At 39.2% G+C, this 22,857-nt stretch overlaps 5 protein-coding genes across 5 annotated transcripts; 3 read left to right on the top strand and 2 right to left on the bottom strand.

Moving 5' to 3' along the window:
- Positions 1-261: 261 nt before the first annotated feature.
- On the bottom strand, positions 262-4,448 carry CBG27500 (the record flags this gene model as incomplete). The annotated part of the gene is made up of 11 exons (XM_045239056.1): positions 262-383; positions 429-631; positions 682-988; positions 1,036-1,151; positions 1,198-1,435; positions 1,800-2,192; positions 2,240-2,475; positions 3,061-3,274; positions 3,321-3,446; positions 3,981-4,244; positions 4,289-4,448. The coding sequence occupies 11 exons, from the start codon at positions 4,446-4,448 to the stop codon at positions 262-264; spliced, it is 2,379 nt and encodes a 792-aa protein (XP_045098067.1).
- Positions 4,449-6,729: 2,281 nt separating this feature from the next.
- Positions 6,730-7,550, top strand: CBG02066 (the record flags this gene model as incomplete). The annotated part of the gene is made up of 5 exons (XM_045239055.1): positions 6,730-6,734; positions 6,779-6,818; positions 6,918-7,029; positions 7,077-7,261; positions 7,308-7,550. The coding sequence occupies 5 exons, from the start codon at positions 6,730-6,732 to the stop codon at positions 7,548-7,550; spliced, it is 585 nt and encodes a 194-aa protein (XP_045092021.1).
- Positions 7,551-10,185: 2,635 nt separating this feature from the next.
- CBG27499 lies at positions 10,186-12,034 on the top strand (the record flags this gene model as incomplete). The annotated part of the gene is made up of 6 exons (XM_045239054.1): positions 10,186-10,404; positions 10,790-10,892; positions 10,927-11,032; positions 11,413-11,742; positions 11,792-11,879; positions 11,924-12,034. 6 exons carry the CDS (start codon positions 10,186-10,188, stop codon positions 12,032-12,034), a joined length of 957 nt encoding a protein of 318 aa, XP_045098066.1.
- A 623-nt stretch (positions 12,035-12,657) lies between these two features.
- On the bottom strand, positions 12,658-17,621 carry CBG02064 (the record flags this gene model as incomplete). The annotated part of the gene is made up of 10 exons (XM_045239053.1): positions 12,658-12,855; positions 13,575-13,841; positions 14,440-14,829; positions 14,890-15,114; positions 15,455-15,838; positions 16,374-16,621; positions 16,680-16,879; positions 16,928-17,231; positions 17,312-17,357; positions 17,619-17,621. 10 exons carry the CDS (start codon positions 17,619-17,621, stop codon positions 12,658-12,660), a joined length of 2,265 nt encoding a protein of 754 aa, XP_045092020.1.
- Positions 17,622-18,853: 1,232 nt separating this feature from the next.
- Positions 18,854-20,423, top strand: CBG02063 (the record flags this gene model as incomplete). The annotated part of the gene is made up of 6 exons (XM_002643793.1): positions 18,854-18,949; positions 18,994-19,126; positions 19,225-19,314; positions 19,361-19,691; positions 19,737-19,859; positions 20,342-20,423. The coding sequence occupies 6 exons, from the start codon at positions 18,854-18,856 to the stop codon at positions 20,421-20,423; spliced, it is 855 nt and encodes a 284-aa protein (XP_002643839.1).
- Between the last annotated feature and the right edge of the window lie 2,434 nt (positions 20,424-22,857).

Below are 22,857 nucleotides of genomic sequence, written 5' to 3'. Positions count from 1 at the left end.
ACTTTGAGCTCATATATCTCCTTTTGTGTGAAAGCTATCGCAAAGTGGTTGATTGATAAAATATTGATCATGATTCAAAAAATATATTGTCTGTTGATCACTTTTTGATATCTTCTACAGGAAATAAGATATGTGGGATCAAAGCTGATGGGTTGGAGACCATTCTATCAGAGTGATTACTGTAGTTTCTTTTTTTGAATTCAAAAGAGCAATTCAGGTGTCAATTCAATTTCAATTAGTTCAGATCAACGGGTTGAAGGTTCACACAGTGCTGCTACGTTCAGACAAATCCACGGAAGACGTCTTGAAAAAGGTTTCAGTCACAACAACCGGCTGATAAACTGGAATCACTCTTCGGGAGATGTAGAGCATTGCAGTGAATCCTAAAAATCAAAAATTCGAGAACTTGCAAAACCCAACAAATGTACCTAGAATTATAACTACAACCATGGCGATTTCCACAAGCAATATTTGCATTTCCTGTCGTAAAGAACCATTTTTCAGTTGAAGAGACTCTGAGCGTTCGCGTTCCATGTCACAAGTGCTGACTTGATTCAAATCGGTTCCATTCCAGATTGAAAACTCAAGATTAACATAGATGTTAGCTTCGGACTTGATGTGTACGAAGATTCTGGAAAAGTCGAAACTGAAAAAGAAAAAATTGAAAAAAAAATAGCGTACTGGGTGTATCTCTTGTTGAAGCAGTTAAGCGATTGGGAAAAAGCCGACAACAGTTCAAGGCCTTCTTTGTCAAATGTGTACCAAGCACTAACACTTCCGTTGGTGGACCCGACAGTTTTCCATTCTCTGATCTCATCATTTTTGCATTCAGAAATGGCTAGCTGGAGTGGTCCGGTACTGTCAACAAAGAAACGGAGAGACATAGCTGGTTTGATTTGGGCACGGTTGACTAGATGGGATATAGCAAATGATGAGATGTACTTAGTGGCATTGAACACGTGGAATGATTGGATTACTCTTTTGTCGTCTGAAATAATCTGGATATATTTTGGAATAAGGTTTACAATGTCATACAAGTTGCTTCTTCGTATTCCTCAGTCAGCTCATAGTAGTTCATTCTTGCAGAAAATGATTCGTACAGAGCAACATATCCAATCGAGTCCTCCAGAGCTTCAATGTGCAAGTAGACTCTGTAATTTAGCATTTTTCTATTAAAAATTGAAACAAATGATTTACCCGTATCTGTCATCCGAAAAGTATTCTTCACGGTCCATTTGGAAGTCTGTAAGACAGTCAGTCCGGTTGTACAGTTGCTCGATGAAGGCAAGAGTTGGTGAGTCGAAAACAGCGGATCCGGAGTTCCTAGGACCAAACAATTGGAGTTTTGGGGTGAATTCACAACGACTGATGGAGAGTTGAACAAGCCCAGTGCAATTAAAATAGTGATGAAGATTGACTCGAGAGTTGTAGAGTCCTGAAAATTCTATTTTTGAATAAAACTACTCCAGACGGTCCTCGCCATTGTTTTCGAAAGATTATATTTTTTGGACCAACTAAATCAGATAGGCTGGAAGTTGAAGAGTACTAAACAATGATAGTATTTGGAAAACTGTATATTGTCTACTAACAGAAGAAAGAACGGACCAAAAAAGAGGACGACCCGTATCAGCCACTTTTTGGATTGTAAAATTGTCTATAGACAAGATACAATTTTTCAATTAATGCCGTTTTATAGTACCTGTGTTCTATTATATCTGATTTGGTTGGTCCAAAAATTATGATCCCAAAAGAGACTATGACAGTGCCTGTCAGGACCTGTTTTGGGCCAAGTACCCTACCTTCAATAACCAATCTTTGAATATCCACATTCCTAGAAATCTTATTTCCTTTTCTCAAGTTGAAGGCAACAGTGGTGAACATATCGTTCTTCAATTTCCCTTCTGGAGTCTCCGCGCCATTCTGCTTCTCATCAAGATAGAAATAGGCGTTTCCCATCACACTATCCTTGTCAGCTCCCACACTGATATAGAATCCGGGTACTGTCTTCTCCTCTTCACAGTCAAAGATGTTGGTGGAATCCGAGAGGGTTTGCAACATTTGCTTCTCGATAGTCACCACGTTTCCTTTCAGCTTAATCGGGTACCTGGGACTATTGTAGCAAGCACTGAATGACAGAGTGTGCGGAAGTTGCTTTTCCAGATGAAGGTGGAGTGGCGTACCCGTGACAAGAGCTACAAAGTTTTACAATATATCAGTTTGTCTAAATCGTTTCTGTTACCTGTATCAATGAGATGTTTGGCAGGAGAAAAGTATGGATTCCGACGGTTTGGAGAGACAACATAGTCAAAACTCCAGACACGTCCGTCTGGTTTGTCAATGGTCGGTACAATTTTCATTTTTTCAGCGTAAGGATAATCCTCGTCTCCATGGTTTCTGATCCAGAAGTGGTGACAGTTGAAAAAAACCAAGTCTCCGACTCCAACATGGCCCGTGGATATGATTTTAAGCCAGAAACTAAAATTTTTGTAATTTCAATTGTTAATTAACATTTGTAGATATCAGTTTTCAGAAAGTGAGAGTGAAAAAAGCCCACTGGTGTGACTCGAACCCCTATTCCCGGATAAGGAATTCAAAATCGTATCCATTAGGCCACGCTGGCACATTCGTGAAAGATTCCATATAAGTATCATCGGAATCACTAGGTCAGATTCTCATATTCAAGTTATTTCGTAGAAAAACATTAGTAAGCGGCATGGACTAGGTCAAGTTAGCCCGATGCATACCGAAATTTCATTAATAGAAGCCCGTACTATACGTGCATTTAGAGCTCAAGCATCCCGATTTTTAAGAAAGATCCAAAAGGTTGTCAATAAAATGCTAGTGATATTATGAAATAACTGAAAAATTTTATAAATCTTTTACGAAAATTGAGATAATTGAGTTCAAAGTGCACTTATAGGATGGCTTCTATTAGAGGTAAAACGGTATAAAAGCTAGCTTAAGATGTTTTTGCATTCCTTAACTTTCAAGAGTTCGCCAGATCATGGAGCACCCGCAAAACTCTATAAGCCCACACTTATCATTCCCACTATCACTCACTAATCCGGTCGTGACTCCTCATCAATTGGACACAGCGTGTCCGCTTTAAAAATTGCCTCCCAGTACCGTATGACTTGTGTACTTTGAAGCCGTGAAATCATAATGGTAAACGGTTGCGAGTTTCTGCATCGTGACATTTCAATTTTCAAATGATCGTTGATGGTAAAGTTCAAGCAGAAGCCTCGTCGCGTCCAGTCATTGATTCTCAGAAAACCTAATATTTGAAAACCGAACATTTGAAAACCGAACATTTGCCTCACGTCTTGGCATGATTGTGGAGAAATCGACGTACTCCGTGGTACTATTGAGATAGCTGACATCGAATGGCACGTGGATCGCATTGTCCCAACTTGTGAATGGTACCAAGGATGATGTTTCATTATTCTCTGTATTTTTTTTTGAAATGAAAAGTACCGTAAGACCAGTGATGTACGGGTACCGACAAGTTCCCTTTAATATAATTTGTATCGGTTACTGTCGAAATGACAGATGATTTTTCGAAGGATTACCGTAGAATTTTGAAGAATTATTGTAGATTTTAACATCATGTATTCTGAAGAATTGCTGTGGTGTTTTTCAAAGAAAAGTACCACAAACACTCTAATTGAAGGTTAGTCTTTACTTGCACTTTGAGCTAAATTATTCCGATTTCTGTAAGAGGTAATATAAATCTGTCAACTAATAAAATGTTGGTGATATCATGAAAAATATTTTATAAGTTAACAAAATTGTATTATTTCTCATAGAAATGGAGATAATTGAGCTCAAAGTGCAAGTATAAGGTTGCCTTCTATTAAAGTGTTTACGTTTTTTTGAAGGGTTATGGTAATTTTTTGATATTTTATTAGGAACAAAGAAGATTAGTATCTTGACCTTTCTATCTCAAGCTATACGGTAACTTTCTAATTTTGTCTACTCACCAAGAGAAGTAAAAACGTCACGACGACATCTTTTGAATATCAGAATCCCATCGGCAGTGGAATAGTTGGCGGTTACAGTAATCCCAATTCCATTCCGCACCAGTTCTTGACGGAGCTCATAATCGTGATTTTCGATTTCCGTAAATCTCTGGCTAATGTTAAAATATCGATCAGCACCAGGACCATCGAAATTCCATAGCTTAATGGAGACATTTGCATTGACTAGGTTTTCAACACAGAGTACTGTATCGTGATGGAGGTGGGCTGAAATTAATAAATCTGCAATTTTTGGAAGTTATAAAGCTTACTTTCAATTAGAATATAGGAAAATTTGACTGTAAAATTCTCAGATTGATAGTGGTCCAGGTGAACGGCAAGCTCTAGATCACGGCGAGGGTGATAGGCGAATGGGGATATAAGAAATGGAACTATCCCGAAGAATAGGAGTGATAGAAGTATGAACTCCATATCTATCACTCAAAAAACCAGGTTCTCTCTTCTCAAGACAAACGATAGCAGAAGAAATCAAGAATGACAAGAAACAGTGAGCCAACGGCCCAAATCATATTTGAAAAATGGGCGGAGCACTGAATCATCTAATGGTTGGAGAACACTTGACATTTGTCCTTGACAGCAAACTTTACAGTCTTCGAAAGAGGGCCAACACCAGAATTTTGTGTGTGTGTGTGCGTGATGTTTTAGTTTAAAGAAAAAAAGAAATGAATCAAAGAAGAAAAAATATTGATAATGGTGGGAAACAGGGAAGCTTGATAGCTTTTTTCGTTTTTGAAAGATGAGATGGTCATTGGAGAAAAGACGTTGTAGAAAAGGTTCGAGGGCTATGAAATATGAAAATTTGAGTACAACACAAAATAAGATAAGCGACTGGAAATTAAGAAACAATTTGTCACCTAATTTGTACCATATAGACTGAATTTGGTTACTGTAGTTTCATCCCCGACAAAAATACTTTGGTGACCTAGATACCGAATTTTTGTGACCTGGAAAAAATTTGTCATCTAATTGGTACCCTATACACTAAATTTGGTTACTGTAGCTTTATTCCCGACCAAAAATTTTTGGTGACCTAGATAACGAATTTTTGTGACCTGGAATAAATTTGTCATCTTATTTGTACATGATACACTAAATTTGGTTACTGTAGCTTCGTCCCCGACAAAAAAATTTTGGTGACCTAGATACCGAATTTTTGTGACCTGGAAAAAATTTGTCATCTAATTGGTACCCTATACACTAAATTTGGTTACTGTAGCTTTATTCCCGACCAAAAATTTTTGGTGACCTAGATAACGAATTTTTGTGACCTGGAATAAATTTGTCATCTAATTGGTACCCTATACACTAAATTTGGTTACTGTAGCTTCGTCCCCGACAAAAAAATTTTGGTGACCTATATAACGAATTTTTGCGACCTACATTCGAATTGTCTTTAGTCAGGGACCCCAATAACAAAGTTTCATGACCGTACCCCTATAACTGAGAATCTAGGTCACCAGTGGTTGTTGACCTAATTTCCATTTGATTCTCGAGGCAACATTATGTGATCCCTGAAAGTTACAGTCCTTATACGTGGACAAGAAAAAAGTTACAGAATAAATAAAATAAATAAATAACCTTGCCCTTCATACGTTTCATACGTGGCAGGGTCAATTTGTGAGCAAAACTCCTCAGAGAATTCATTCTCACAGTTTTCTTCTCCACCGAGCAGTCGGATCTCCACAGCTCTCCTTCTTCACTTCAAGGGTGAGTTTCAGGCAATTGTGGGGGGAGGAAAATAGGTAACTAAGAGTTCTAGTTGAGGGTTCAGTAGTGAAATAGATAGCGTAGATATGAGCAAACTTTTGAATAAGAAATTGGGGTCAAATAAAATCTAGGTCATCAGCGAAATGAATAGAATCCCACTCTATGCGTAAAATTTGAGCTCAATTATCTCGGTTCCTAAAAGAGGCATCAAAAATTTGTCAACTGTTAAATTGTTTATCATAACATGATCAACATTTTATTAATTGACAATTTTTTGATATCACTTTTAGGAGCCGAGATAATTGAGCTCGGAGTGAACGTATAGAATGTAATTCTTTTCATTTTGAGTGGAATTCTAATCATTTTACGTCCACTTCGAGCTCAATTATCTCGGTTCCTGTAAGAGGAATCAAAAACGTGTCAATTGATAAATTGTTTATCATAACATCGTCAACATTTTCACAGTTAACAAATTTTTGATATCTCTTTTATGAACCGAGATAATCGAGCTCAAAGTGCACGTATATAATGGAATTCTATTCATTTTGAGTGGAATTCTAATCATTTTACGTACACTTCGAGCTTAATTATCTCGGTTCCTATAAGAGCTAAATTTACATAGTTAACAAATTTTTGATATCTCTTTTAGAAGTTGAGATAATTGAGCTCGGAGTGAACGTATAGAATGGAATTCTATTCATTTTGAGTGGAATTCTATTCATTTTACGTCCACTTCGAGCTCAATTATCTCGGTTCCTAAAAGAGGTATCAAAAATTTGTCAACTGATAAATTGTTTATCATAACATCATAAACATTTTATTAATTGACAAATCATTGATATCTTTTTTATGAACCGAGATAATTGAGCTCAAATTGCATATAAAAGTGGGCTCTTATCAGACGAAATGCGGTAACTAAAAAACGAATTTCCAGTCTCCGGCGCCACACTCTCTTTCTACAAATTTACATATTTCTTGGATCCAGATGAGGTAAAGCCTTAAAATTATTTTGAAAGTTGAAACAGTATTTTCAGTCTCTTCGCAAAACAACAAATCCTCAATGGTCATTATGAAGTAATTGATTTCATCAATCAATGATTCTTCTCGTTCATTTACACTGCAAAAGATTTGGAATCGAATTTAGAAGTTGCAGTTAAGCAGTTGAAATTTGAGGATGAATCGGAAGTGAAACATGAATACGACACATTGATTCTTTTGGATCCATTTACTTATTGCCCTACTCCATTGGAATTCGGTGCAGAACCTCAGAATGCGTCATTTTTTAGTGAGTACACACAATTTGCGAAATTGAAAATTCAAATTTGTTTTCAGTTATTTCATGGGAAGGGAAAAGTCTGCACGAGCTAAAAGAATTGAACAACAACAACAAGTTCACGTCCAATACAACATCGCTGATTCTGTATCATACGTTTGTTGGTATCAAGTTTATTCATGAGCGTGGAATCGCTCATGGGGATATGTCCTCCAAAAATGTGGGCATTCCAAAAAATGCTGAGGTGAGTTTCGAAGAAAAAATTTCTAATAATGAAAAAAAAATTCCAGAAAGGACGGATTATTTTATACGATTTTGGATGTTCGGCTCCTGCGAATCCAATTACATCTCGTCAAGATATCTTGGATATTATGACAATTACAGGAGAGATTTCAACACAAAACAGAACTCTCAATAAATGCCGCGATGTCTTGGAAAATGATCCCAACACAACTGTTGAGCCTTTGATCGAGATGGTCTCGGAGGAGACAATGTTCAACCCAGATGCACGTTTTGATTGGGAGCTGGAATAACTCGAATAAATCTCTGTACCATATACTTACTTGTGTCATTTCTATTTCTTAATGAAATAAAGATTTTATTCAAAATCAGGTTTAATCAAATAAACAAATATATTTTAAAAAAACAATATTAGGTTCAAAAAACAAAGGAATGCTTTTGCTTTCAGATTCATTTATCTATAGACAATAAATTTCTGACAGTTAGTCCGCGAATTACCTGTGCCTAAGAGTCAACTTTAAGCCAATTTATCTAGATTTCTGTGAAAGGTATCAAAAAGTGGTCAATTGAGAAAATGTTCATCATACTATCCGAAGTATTTTATCAGCGTTGTACACCGTCACGGTAGAATGCATACCCTAGCTACAAAAGTCCTACGAAAAATCTCCCATCACCCCACCTTTAAAGTATTTTTCGTGTGTCCGAAACGACTCAAAAGCCGCAACGAATCTTCTCAACACTCTGCAAAAATTCGTTGAGCCGTCCGATTTCCAATTTCCTCGCCAAAGAACCAATATACTAGTTTGATGAATTATAAGTGTGAAAACTCACTTCTTTCTTTTAATGAGTCCTGAACAAAAGGAAAGCTGCAGAAATCAATCAATTTTCTCCCAATTTTCTGAGCGATTCCCTCATAAACACAGCTGCCCTTTTCACCCAAAAAGGTCCATTCTTTTATGATCCTTTCTGGGTTTATGTCCTTGTCGTTTTCATGCTTCTCTTGCTCTGAGATATGAAGGTCTTTTCCATTCGAATTTTCGTTCATCTGTTAGCTTTTTTCAAAAATTGACGTCATCGAAACAGAAAAATTTCAAAGAGGTTGACGCTAACCAAATTGGATAGAAGCATTTCTTCACTGCTTTTAATGTGTGGGGTGTGGTGGAATTTCTTCCAGCTTGTAAGTCTTTTTGAAAATCTCACCTTCCCCATATTATCAAGTTTTCGTTAAGGCGGTCAAAAACTGTGCCACAGCTTTTTGAATATGGTATTTCTGGGTTAGGTGATAGTCGGCTGCCTAGCAGCCCAAGAAAACCGGGCAGTTTGGTAGACGGTAATCTACCATGGCCCGTCCTGCAACCATGTTCTCAAAACCCTTGGTTTTGGTCCAAATATCATCTCATCATCCCTCTACAATATGAGTCATAACTTTTAACAGATCGTCATTTCTTATTCCGAAAAATCAATATGTTGGTTCCAGGCACCACCAGATGTTGTCCATGTTTCCATCCAAGCAATTTTTAAAAAAATCTTATCACCTCATCTCTATTTTTTCTATCCCATCAATTCAATTCATGCAATCTAATGATTCAAATTATATTTTTTATGATCCTTTCTGGGTATATGTATGTATCTGTCGTTTTCATCCTTGTCTTGCTCTGAGAAGTAAAAAACAAATTGTCCATTTGAATTTTTGTTCATCTTCTAGCGTTTCTCTAAAGTTGACACCATTGAAAAAAGAAAAATTCTGAGTGTTTGATGCTGAGAAACTTGGATAGGAGCAATTGTATTGCTTAGGAAGTGCCGGCTAAAAATACAGCATGCCATTTTTCTGCTTTAGTATGATGTATACGGTATGCCATTTTTACATTTTGCTATGAATCTCTTTTCCTAATTTGACCAAAAATTCGTCACTCCTCAACTATGTGAGTCATAACTCAAAACAGATCGTCACATGCTGCATTTGTCTTCCTAGAAAATCGATGTGTTGGTTCCAGGCACCGCCATCTGTTGCCCATGCTTCAATATGAGCAAACTCAAACAGATCGTATCACCCTCTTATTCCTTTTTTGCACCCTAACTAGTCGATTTATGCAATCCAATAATTCAAAGTGCGACGTCAGCATGCCAACACCACATCCACGGCTTTTTGCTGTCGGTTCCCTCCCCAACATATTGTCCCCTCTCTCCTCTTTGGCTGCGCCCGTTTCGAAACAAAACGCACCTCGTGATGTTCTCTTCTTCCAAACAAAACAAAAAAACAATAAGGAGAAAACTGTCATCTTCTTCAAAAAAATTATTTCTTCCTCCTCAGATGCTATCACTTGCCATCAATTAGCAAAAGTATATATTGTCCAACTGTGTCTCCACTCCCTCTCATTTCTCTCATCTTCTAAATGGACTCAAACCAACCGTTTTTACTAACAAAAAACCTTTCGTCATTCCATCCTTCCGTTCTCCTCTCTTCTTTCTTCCTATTTTTCTTGTTCACCCTCTCCACTTCTCCATTTCCCATCTCCCGCTTCCTTTACCCATATTCCTTGCCGTCCTCACTCCTTTCTCTCTGTTCATTTGAATTTCGCAGTCCTTTTTGTGCGGGTCTCGCCCTTTTTTCCCGTTCACTGTGTCTTCCCGTTGAGGAGCGCATTCGTGGCTGTGCGTGTGAGTTCCGTTCTTTTTTCTCATTTATTGATTCATTGTTTCATTCCGCATATGTTCTGTTTTCCCTCCGTTTTCCCTCCGTTTGATCTAGCTGTCTTGCTCTTGAGGTTTTATAGTTTTTCAGATAGCTACAGTAATCCCATTCTGAGAAAAACAAGATATAGTATCCTCCAAACCAAGTGAATCTTCATATTACCGTAAGAAAAGTGTGTCTTGATGACTCGAAATGATTTTCTTTCTAATTTCAGATTCACTGAATTCGGGGCAATGATGGCGCCACTCTACCCCGTAGCTCCAACGCTCACCGCCGAAGATCAGGTTGAGAAAATCAAATTGGACGAGATCATCCTTCTCACGGAGCAAGAGCTGAACGACAATTTCATCCGGTCCTGCAGTTCTCCGAAGGAAGCTCAGCAAATCATTAAAAAAATCTACTGGGAAGTTGAAAAAAATACTGGATACGACGTCCAGTATTGGCCACCAAAACTGGTAACTGGAACGCTCAAAGCTGAGAAAGTAAGTGTCGGGAAATGAAATATACAAAAAAATTTCCTTTCGATTTTTGGTCATTTTGAAAATTTGCAGGAATCGGTAGCTCGGCTGTCAAGTTTCAGATTCTTTTGAAAATTTTGAAAAGTGTAAAACAGATTTAAATTGAAAAGTTTTGCAAAAAACTAAGAAAAACTAGAAATTTTGAAAAACTATTTAAATACAAGGTTTCCGATCAATGTCTGTTTGACACCCTCTGAAAATTTCAGAGTGATTCTCAGAGTGGAAACTTTTTCAGCCGAGCTACAGACCATTAAAAATAGTGAAAATGACGGAAAATCAACCGAGAAATACATTTTTTATCACTTAGGAGACCTTTTTCCAGATCGATGATGTCTTCGATTTAAATGACAGAATGGGAATCTACAAGAACAGAATCGAAGGCTTCATCAACCGCGAATGTCTTATTGAGGCACAGCATCAGGATGGTAAGATTATTTCGCAGAATTCTAAAAAATGCAGAAATTCTTTCCGACGGCATCGTCATCCTTGCTGAAGACGAGACCTTGTGCAATGCAGTCGCTTCATCTCTAGTCTTTGATTTCTTTCAAGTTATTCAAATTTTCGAGTAAGTTCTTTTCAGCTACAGTACCGGTCAATGATTTTTGATTATTTAGCCCAGTTTCAGGAGTCCGTAGCTCGGTTGTCATCTTTCCGATCAGTTCGAAAATTTTGGAAGTGTAAAACAGTCTTAGATTGAAAATGTTGAATTCGGGTTTTTTTTTTGAAAATTCTGAATTTTTCAGAAATTATTGAATTTTTGAAATTAGTACGAAAAATGAGCAAAAATGGGGTGTTTTTCAGAAATCGGAAATGAGCGGAAAAACTATAAATTTTCAAAAAACCCTGTAAATGTCAAGTTTTTAATCTAGGTCTGTTTTACACCCTCCAAAGTTTGCTGTATTTGCCGGTGCTGTATTTCGGTCAGCTAACCAAAATTATTTTCAGTCGCGACTTGCGCAGCGGGGAAGCTAAGGAGAAGCTCGATGCATTCCGGGCTGTCAGGACCAGTGCGATTCTAGTCTGCACTACTACTATTCTCGGCTATCCTGAATTCTTCCCACCTGCAAACTTCTTCATTCTTCACGCCTTCGAATGTCCGGCTCTCCTTGAAAACAGTGTGGCTCAGCTCACTCGTCTTTCTCGCAAGACAAAAATCTCATCGACAATATGGGTCCCGCTTAACGAATGGGACACGCGTAACATTGTGGAGTGCGCTGCGACGCTTCTCGCAGCACGTGGTGAGGACATTGAGGACGGTTTCGTCGAATGGGTTGAGTGAGTTTTTTTTTTCATAAATGCCAGTTATTTTTTTTGGAAATTCCAGTCAAAAGTGCTGGGGCCACATCATCCCAGGAGAAGTTGAAAAGTTCTACGCGTGGTCCTCTTCTGTTAAGGAGGCAAATCTGAGCAGGGTACTGTAACTTCACAAAAAATAATCACTCGTTTTTTGTTCCAGAATGCTGAAATCGAGAAGGAGCTTGGAATTCGTGTCGAGTTCTGGTGGCAAAACTTCGTCACCATGGCCAAAGTCAGGGAATTGGTCCAGCCAACCAACGAGTGCCAATGATGGAAACTAAAAATTCGCCAACTTCTCAATTGCTAATCAAAACTTAATGTGTCCAAAAATGTGTACAACAATCATTACCAAAATTCCTGTTCCCTCTAATTCTAAGTCGTTGTTTTGTATAGGTCTCGCCGTAGCCTCCCCCAAAAAATTTTTTGCATTTTTTATAGCTCATTCTCTTCCTCTCTCCTTACGTCAATTTTCAATTATCTCGATTTTGCCAAGAACGATGCCATTCATTTCAGCGCGCCACTCCCTTTTCGATGACCCTTTCTCTCCATTTCAGAAATTTTCCGTCTCCTGAATGTCATTTGAAAATATAGTTACTCAAAAAAACTTCAAATTTACTCAAACAAAGTTCGCAGAGAAAAAAAAAACTACACATTTTTAAATTTTTGGGAGAAAAAAGGCAAAATAAACGGAAAACGGGGGAAACGTGTGCTACAAACTACCAACACAGAATTCGGGTTTTCTAAAAGACGCACAAATACTAGCCAACAAAAGCTGTTTAAGGATTTTTTCAATCGTGAGTAGTAAGTTTTGTTACAAAATGAGTGTAGGGGATAAAACCAGTAGATAGCGTGAAAAAGTTCGCAAGGTTTTCTTTAAAAATAGGGAATTTTGATCTAGTAAGTGGAGCGAATCGAAGAGACGGCGGCGTGAGCAACGAGGAGTTGAGCAAGAAGACGCGACTCGAGATAAGCACGAGTGTCGAGTACCCAGTCGTGCGCCAAATGGGCGGGTTGTCCCTTCAAAAGTTGCACAACACGAATCGCCTTGTCAAGATCTCCATTGTGAACGTACTGCTTAGCGCGGGAAAGGATCTGAAAACACTTAGATTATTAATTAAAACAAGATATTTCGAAAATCAATATTTGTTTTTTATAACCCACCCCGCTTTGACTTTTTCAAGTTTTTGAACAAAAAAATTCACAATTTCACACTGTTCATATTCAGAAAACTGTCTTAACTTTGTGTTTCAGAGGAAAAAAAATAACTTCAAATTGCCGGAAAACGTGCTGTGCATTTTTGCGTCGCGGTGTTTGCGTACAAAGTGGAAAATGGGCGTTTAGCGCTTTCTGTCGTTTTTTTAGGCAATTAAATCTCTTCGAATCAAAGAGTAGAAGTCTTGTGATTATATTATCACCAAAGTCTTGATTTTATATTTATCTGAGAGATGATGGGACCATCGGTACCCACGAGGTCCCACCAATTGATAAAGCGCTCCCAACACGACGATCGTGGTCCCAACAACCTTGGAACAGTCTTATTTCCTTTTTAAGAAATGTTCAGAAACTAGCAAGCTCCTGATCTAGAGAATGGGACCTTCATTTAAAGATCAGGACGTGATAGGAAGGTCCATCCTTGAAGGATGGCAAGATTGATGAAACCATGGTCGGAGGGGTAGGACTGTGATGTCCTTCGCCTAGTCCAGATCACTAGTGGTCAATTTTTAGAGTGAATAAATTGAAATGGAATAAACCAGATCAACCTGATCACGCTCCTCTCTAACTCTTTTCTTCGCCTAAAACAAAATACTCACCTCATAGTTGTCAGCGTTATTGACATCAATTGCGTCCAATTCGCTGTACTGTCTTGGCATATCCACTAGGAAGATCGACTTCACATAAGACCAGAAGTAAGCACCGAGGCCTCCACCATTCTCATCAATGGTCGCAGTCTTGCGGCCAACCTTGTAAAGTTGCTCGAATCGATTCTTAAGATCTTGTTCCGTGTAAGTTCCGACAGTGGTCGCTTGTGTTGGGAAGGATCCAATGATGGCGGTGACGAATTCGTCCTCTGGGTTTACCTGGAAACAAGTTTCTGGTTAAAACTCTTTGTTATATATTCCAAACTACAGTATCTCTCAAGTGTCTTTTTCGAAAATTTACTGGTCATCATGAATCCGTCAAAACTGGTTACAAAGTGTAATAATCGTTAACTGAGAAGGCACGAGTGTTTGGTCTCGTCAATTATCTCTTAAAAACGCTACAGTAAGTTTTTTTGAAAAAATGATGTGTGAACTTTGTGTTCTTGACTACGAATATATATTTTCTGAACTTTATAATTTCTTCAGGGGATACGATCAATACAGCGGTACTGAATATTATTTATGCAAGGAGATTGATGATTACATCACACTAGTCAGTTCAAATTACATTTTGACGTAAATTGACGTAAATTTCAGAAAAATTCTGGAGCATCTAACTGCATTGCTCAAAATTATGCTGATGAAATTGTCTCAAACGAGAACCATCAAAAACTAGAAATTTGCATACATGTAACAGGCCGGGCCGGGCTTTTTCACGAATTATGTAGGCCCGGCCGCACCCGAGCCCTGGCGGGCCTCAGAAATTTGCATAAATTTCCGTGTGCTGCCAGATTTTCGTCATATGTCTCCAACAAACACTAACCTCCTTGAGCAGGTTTAACGACTCATTCAAGGGAAGTCTTCTCTCATCAATATTGTTTCCAGCTTTGTTTCCATGCTTCAAGGTGTCGATCAAGTTGTGGCACGCGATCCAAAACTGCTTAGCACGGCGATTCTCGTTGTCAAGTGCCACACGACTTCCGAGTGCCTCCTCGATTCCAGCCAATCTGCTCAAAGCAGCTCCAACTTGTTTGCTATGAAGTCCACGCTCCTTGAGAACAGCTTCCTCGACCTTCTGGTTTTGCTCAATCTCGAACAGTTGTCTCTGGGTGCGAATGACTTGTTCCAAATGCTCAGAGTGAGCAGAAGCGGTGCGCTTCAGTTTGTCCTCAAGCTCTCCTTCCCATGAGCTGCGGCTTTCGACGAGCTGGAAACAGATTTATTTCATAGCAATGATGCTCTCTCAATTTCTGCTCGCTTAACTTACAGCTCTCTCAATTTCAAGCTCTTTTTGAAGTCCAACACGGCTCATCTCAATGCTCAGCTTCTCAGAAGCAATACGCTCGTCGGCAGCGCGTTGCTCTTCAAGAGCTTTCGAGATGTGCAACTCCTCGCGAACTTGTTGATCGGAAAGCTGACGACGAAGTTGGTCCACCTTCAAGTGAGCATGAGCAATGAGAGCGTTAAGCTCTTCTTCGTTGAGATTCTTGTCCTGAAATTCTTCTATCAGTATAGAGTTTCTGGATGACGTTTTTCTATTCCCTATGATTTTGTTTCTATTTTCCTTTCCCCTGCCGTAGTCCTCGCCCACAAAACTCCAAATCCTCTTTAAACCCTCTAATGGCTCCATTCCATTACAATTCGCCATTTATCTTATTCTGCTTTTCTCTTCTCGAACCAATTATTTTCTTGAAATAAAGAAAAGGCTATTTTATGACTTCACCAAAAAAAAAGATTGAGCCCATTACGGTAGTCCTTCGGAGGGAAAGGAAATAAGATGGAAATCTGTGGGCGGCACGGAGCCATATCTCCGTATTTTCGACTCATTGAGCTTTCAATCTCTTTTCTTTTCTTTTTTCTGGCTTCCAATTCCCCTTCTTGTCACCGAACCACTCTTTCTTTTTGAAGGGTTTTCCCACTTCCTCCCCGACTCTTACTTTTGCATGAACATCAACGTTTGGAAGAATGCTCTTCATTTCCAGCGCAAATTGTTGGCGGGACTTTTCGATCAAGTCCTTGTACTGGTTGAGGACCGCGGACTCTTGGCGGGACTGAAAAACCTTTTGAATAATCAGATTTTGAGTAGAGCTAGATACCTTGTTAACCAGAGCATTGATCTCGTCGAGTTGATGGGTAAGCTTGTTGGCAGTTTCTTGGGCGTTGAGGAGGAGGGGATTGGTGGCGGTGGTTGAATCCTTCTTTCCATCGTTAACGATCTGGAATTTGTTTGTTTTTGATTCTTGCCCATCTATATTTTCTAGCTGTTTTATTTTTGCTGTATTTTGTTTTTTTCTATTCGTTTTGTTTCTTTTCCTCAAAATCTTTTCTTAGTTTTCAAAGATCTTTAGATTTTCAAGCTGTTTCAAAAGGGCTCTTTTAGTCTAGGAACGACTTGGTTAGCCTAGGTCTGGTTCAGCTAGTAAACTAACTGTGAGTGAACTAAATATATTAAAGACTGGAGCATGCCATGCTGTCAATTCGGAGCAAAGGCATCAATTTCTGAAAAACACATTTTGTAGCTATTCTGCCAAACTTTCACTTCCGACCTAGACCAAAATCTGACCAAGATCTTCTGGGTACCCGTTATAATGCAACTTCTAACTTCATCCAGATTGGTCCAAATGCTGAACACCTTAGTTACTGACAAAAAGTTGCATGCCGATAGCTAACAGAAAGGATCACGAATGCTCTTTGTCTCGGCACTTGGTCCACCACCAGGCGAGAACCTTTATCTCAATTCTTTCCACATACCTTGCGAAGATTATCGATGTAATTTCTTCCATCAACCTCTTGTCCGCTATCCACACGAGCTTCTGCTTCAGCTCTCTGAAGTGCAGCGGTCACGTTCTCCCAGTTGGCATTCTTAGCATCATCCACAGTTTGTTTCAAGACAGCGGCGTGCTCGTTGATGGCGTTGATAGTCTTCAGCTTGGCCTCAGTGGCAATACGGACCTTTCCTTCAGCCGAGTGAATAGCAATCTTGAGTCTATCCTCGAGTTCTGTAACATTAGAAGGTAAAATTTCCAAACTAGAAATCATCAGAAAAAAAAAACTCACGCTTGTTCTTGGCAACGACAACATCTGGGCTAGGCTTTGCAACGATTGGTGTGACATCCTTGCGAACGTCGATTGGATCTACGTGAACTGGCTCTTTTGGAAGCACTGGTGGCAGTGGGGCCAACTCCAATGGCGGGAGAACTTCCTTCTTCTTGGGGACAGCAGCCACAACAGCTTCTTTGATCTCTTTCTTGGTCTTGCTGAAAAATACTCTCTTTTGAGCCGTAGGCAAGGTAACATTCACTCACTCCAAGTTAGATTTTCCCAGAACAGCCTCGAGAACCTGCTCGGCTCCTGGAACGGTCACCTCGACCTTGTGACGGAACTCTGGGTCGACGTACGAGTATCCAACAACACCTCCAGCACCAGCGACAGTTGCTCCGACAAGAGCCAGACCTTTTCCACCACCCGATTTCCTGTAATCATGGTTTTGCAGGTGTAAAATCGATATTTTACTTACTTTGGTTGGTGAACTGGGGGTTTTGGTGGTGGTGGAGCAGCTTGGCTGGACTGTTGACGCGCTCCTTTCAACGTCTGGCTGACTGATCGTTTCTAAAAACGAGGAATTGTTTAATTATGTATTTCTGTTGACTTTTTGCTCGATAAATCGAATTCAATATAAAAATCCTTACCGTTGCAATGCGAAACATTTTCCGCGACGAGCACCGAATAAATTACCTGAAGATTTAATTATTATTGATTAAAAATAAGACTGATTGCATCAAAAATCAAGAAAATCCGCGTGAAAGAAAGCCACAAACATTTTGTTTAGTGTTCGAAGATTAAGTTGCGCGTCATGCACGAGAAACGTGCCAACCGTCGAGGCAAGGCGCGCACAGCGATTAGACCTCGCGCGCGCGCACACACACAGAAGTTACAAAGGAAGGGAAAGAGGACGGACCATTGGAAGGACAATAGAAGGATAGATTGCTATCTCACCATGGGAAAATACTAAGAGTGGGATGACAAGAATGGAAATTATGCCATGAGACCGTATTCATGAACATTTTCCCAGGAAAATCGTTTTTTTTTAACGGAAAATCGCTTGAAAAGGGGGAAATTAAAGGAAATTCGTTTTCCGTTTGGAAAATTCTGGTATTTTCTCATGGAAAAGAAATGCTACTATATTTTCATGTTTACATTCAATTTTTTGATTTTTCTCATTCTAAAAAGTAGAAAAATGATAGAATAGTACAATCAGTTCATTTTTATCTCATTTCAAACCTTAAAGCAGCTGCTCTAAAATTCAAAAAATGTGTTTTCCGAATAAAAGTGACACTAATGGATAGTGTTAATAAATTCTAGCACTGTGTCTCGGAAGTCTCGGAATGTTTTTCAAATATTGTTCAGTACATTTTCAAGCTCCCATTTGAATATGGCTTCAGACTGGTCATCTAATATTGTTCTAATCAAAATGTCTTGCATACACTATCAGTCAATTAGATAAGATATAAATCACATCGTCTTCAGAATAGCCATTATTGAACCAATTATCATTTGATAAATGTATAGGTAGACCGATACATTCTGTTGGAAAACAAACTGGATTTTTCTTCCCCCAATTAACTGGTCAAGGTCGTGCGTACTTCCATCTGTTTCGATTTTTTCATTTTCTTTTTCATTCTCGATCAATTGGTATCCCAGTATCTTCACTTTCTAAACGGGTGTATCAATTTAATGTCTTCTTTTTGAGACCCTCCCACTTATGCCTACTCGGATTTTCGTTTTCACTCTCTCGTCAAAACATTTTCTCAGAAAAGGGCAGTCAGTAAAAAGTTTCCAGTGTGTTGTTCCGTGTTGTTCCGTGTTTTTCAACTTTCACTACTCTTCTCTTTTTTTCAATTGAAAACAAGCCAAGCCCCCGAAAGAGAAAAGAGGAAAAAAAAGAGATAGTGAAAACGTAGGAGACGCAGACATCCATCGTAGTGCCTGCGCGAGGGTCTCGCCGCGATTTGACGGGAAGAGTGTGTTTCGGAAAGCTGCGCTTCCTCTCATCGGGAGGCCTTTCGCTATTGATTCTCTTTTCTCAATTTCCCTCCGGCTCGCGCGGACCCCCGGAGCCGGCGGCAGATTTTTGTCAATTTCTTTTCGTTGGATTTCCAGAAGTTCAGATTCCTCTCCACTTTTTTTCGGCTAGCAAAATCCTTTCGTTTAATCGTTTCCTTTTCAGAAGGATGTTCCTCTCCAAACTTGGCACCGTTTGTACACGGATGGATCTTCGCGAGGCCAACATTCCGGCAACCGTGTTCCACACTGTTGCAGCAATCTTGGTAAGCTAAAATCTTTGAGAAAATCAAATATAAGATTTTTTCAGGCTGTCTTTGCAATGCTGTCCACCGATTGGATTCTCGTGGAGGATATGAGCACTAGAAATGGGTCAATTGATATTGATGTGCTGCAGGCCGCTCAGATCTACATGAAGAATGCGGAGCCTTGCCATGCTATTGGTGAGTTTTTTTGAGGAAAGTGGCTTCAGAGAAGACGATGCCAATTACTAGTTTGCAAAAAGAGAAAGCTTCGTCTTCATAAATGCAAATAATTACAGGCTGTCACGATTTCTGGGAAGCTATCCGCTTCGGAGGATACATTGACGAGAACGGAAAGTCGCACATCGCCTTCCACACCCCATCCAGAGGTATCAATTAGAAATCGTATAATTTCTAACTTGTTTTCTTTTCCAGTCCTTGTCGATTGCATCACTCCAACCACTGCAAACTACTTCTACATTCTCATCGCTTTATGCTTTGTGATCTCTGCCACGTCTGCACTCTGCGCTACCATGAGTCTTCTTCCGCCGCCGGCTCCATTCCTTTCCTGGCTTCGTGCTAACTCGGTTCTAGAGATGTCAAATATGATGCTGACTCTCTGCTGCTGCACGTTTGCCATTGTCGCTCAAACAGATGTTTCCGACCAGCGTCCCGATGACATTGTTGCGATTGGCGCGGGAGTCTTTCTTGTGTGCATCTCGGGACTCCTCTCCTTCCTTGCTGCCATGGCTAGCATTCGTCAGAGGTAAGAAATAAAAGTGTAAAACGTCGTATTTAAATTTTTTTTCAGCAATCGCAAGACCCGTATGCGTCGCATCGACAACCAACGTCTTTTATGTGCTCGCTCGCTCCGTTCGTGGCGAGATGCTGGACGCCGTCCGGATGATGTTCGCCCGATTGTCGACTTTGAGAGGTATGTAGATTAGCAGTGACACTTTTTTTTCCGGAAAAAAAGACTAATGCGTTATGCGAGAATAGAAACAGATCTCCAATTTCCGGTTTCCCGCAAAAACAGGAAACTAAGAAATTGCACTTTACCGAAAACAGAATAGACGGAAATTGAACATTTTCTCAGTTAAGGTGATAGTCCGAAACAAAGCTAGGTCGGCCGGCGTTGACTGGGGCAGTGGGTAGATTGCAGTGGATCTTTTCAGTCCGTTCTTTCGAAAATACGATCAGCGATTCAGCTGCTAGGCCACCTTATCCTACCTATCCCAGGAGTCTCTTAATAAAAATGCGCAGCCGACCCGTGGCACATCCTTAAAACCACTATGTATCAACATTTGGGTCCAAATGCCGATTTTCAGCCACAACGCAACTTTATAACTGACTTGCAAATACCAACAAAACCAATTATTCTGATCCGCAGTCGTAATAATCAAAGTCTGATTCTAGATATCTCGATGAATGCACCGAATTGGAGCAGGCAGCATCTCAAACGGCTCAAACAGAATCCACATCCAACCCAGCCGTCTAACTACTTCACCAGCTACTTCAGCCATTTTCACTGACACACACACAACAAATTATACAATTACCATGTTCCATTTTCTAACTTTGCACTTTCACTCCCTCATGTATTAAAATTCCCTTCACTCTATAATATTCATTTTCTCGCTTTGTACACTTTGAGCAAATGTGAATTCTAGTTCTGTAAACGTTCCGGTTCTTCTTCTTCTTCAAAAATTTCCCCTCAAGTCCTTTTCCCAAATCTGTCGTCTAAGTCATTCTCACCATCCTTCAAAAAAAAAACGAATTTCCGGTTGATCCGTACACCCTTGTAGTATTTTCCCCTCTATGTATATTCTTCTCTGACTAAAAAATCATACCATGTCTGTGCAATTTTTCAAAATTCCCAAACCCGCTCGATGATCTTTTCACCAGAAATATTTTTCCAGCATGTCTAGGTGAACTTTTAAAGCTTTAAAATCGTTATCTTCCCGCTGATAGAACTCTTCTCAAAAGTATTTGAACACACATTTTTCCAATTTTTCTTTGAATTATAATAAAGACGTGCAGTAATTTTGCAGGTACTTTTCAGACGTTTTCAGAGGTTTTTGTGGTTCATTGCTTCAGATGAGTTTGGGAACTTTCAGCAGCAGTGTCCAGGATTCTAGAAAATAAACATTTGATAATGGATAGTAGGTAAAATCTCGATTTCAGTGTGCTTCGAAGGCGAGTGGAGTGGGATCGTCGTCGGAGGTATAATTTTGAGACTGTAGGTAATAACTTGGGACCTCCTTTCTAGAATAGACTAGACGAATCTGCTGAGAAACTAACTGTTGAGAATTTTTCAGAATATTTTGCACAAGGAACATCGGATTTCGCTCCAAAAAAATACTCGTTTTATTCTTTCGTAGAACTTATCAAGACCAAAACTCCACCACAAGGATAAACCGAATATTCAGATGGAAAAATGTCAAAATGAGAATTAAAACCTGAACATTTGGAAGAATACATTCAATTCAAAACAGGATTCTAGAGATGCTAGCTATCACATTTTACGAAAAATTCTAACTTTGGTTCAGAACACATTCGACCTAATTCGCATGTATTAAATTTGCTTTTTACAGTATCAGTTTTTTGACGGAGCTTCGTAAATCGACACGAATGCATCCATCGAGATCAGTGATCAAAAACCATTCGAATTGTTCTGGAACAATATGAGTCACTAGGCTGCCGACTGTCAAATCACTCCTATCTTTTCCTGCTTCTCAGTTCTCTCGATTTTCGCATATTATTTTTATTTCTAGATTTCACTATTCTCGGTTTTTCAAATCGTTCATTAAGGCATTTCCAGTCATGATTGATTCATTTTATTTTTTTCAATGAAAAACATTATTTTCGATTGTTTTCAAAGTTCAGAAAACGGTGTTAGCAAAATTAGGAAATTTTATGCGCCTCGAAAATATAAGAAAACATAGAAATTTTAAACTTTCTGCACTCTGAATTCTATTGTGAGTTCTATCAGGGATTAGTTTTATTTTTTTGTTGGTTACTGTAACGCGGGCTACTGTATTGCTCATTTTATCGGCGGTTCAGCAAATTTTTCGCTACTTCTGAATGTCCCATCGATCAATAATTTTTTCGAAGCTTCCAAAAAAATAGAGGTCAGTGATCAAAAACCATTTGTATCCTTCTGGAAAAACATGAGTCACTAGGCCTCTGACCGTCAAATCACTCCACAGTCTTCCTGCTTTTCATTTCCCTTGCTTTTCCCATATCGTGCGCATCTCCTTAATGTTCCGATAATCTTAGTTTTGTAACTGGTCCAGTTTTTTGGACCAGACTATTATGTCCGTCAAAATTAGATCTTCCTAATATTTTAGGAGAGGTTATGTTAGAAAACAGTTGGAGTATTTCGAAGCGCAGGTTTTCGGATATCTGAATACATTTTTCACAAATCTTTTACATATTGTTTAAACGTTGTTACAAATTTTGCAACTTTCCGCAACTCTAGTTATCGTAATCCGAAAAAAGGGAACTACAATCGTTGGTAATCGTGTCGAAAATTAGTGAAAAATTCCAGACTTTGAAATGAAGTAATATGTAGAACCTATGAGGTACTAGGTTACTGGTCTCAAAACCAATTTTCACTTTTTTCATAATGGTTTTCGATTCTCAACTACTTTCAGCCATAACATAATTTCACTGCTTTTTAGAATAGTTGATTGACAGTTTTTCACTGATAACTCCTTTCGTCGCTTCCCTGTTATCAAAAAACACAGACCAGCACTTTGTTGACGGCGATTTTACCATTGATTTTAATCAATTACAATAATTATGGGCTCCGCGTGTCCTGGCACGGGTCAAGTGATGGGCGCTAAAAAGAGCGAGGGGTTCTGAATTATGAAATCCAAACTGTTGTTTTTTATGTCCAGCGAGATTGGTGAGGAATGGAAGGACATATT

This window comes from Caenorhabditis briggsae (assembly GCF_000004555.2).
Source record: "Caenorhabditis briggsae complete genome, chrX, whole genome shotgun sequence".
Lineage (NCBI taxonomy): Eukaryota > Metazoa > Nematoda > Chromadorea > Rhabditida > Rhabditidae > Caenorhabditis > Caenorhabditis briggsae.
This window is presented reverse-complemented; position numbering and strand designations above follow the sequence as displayed.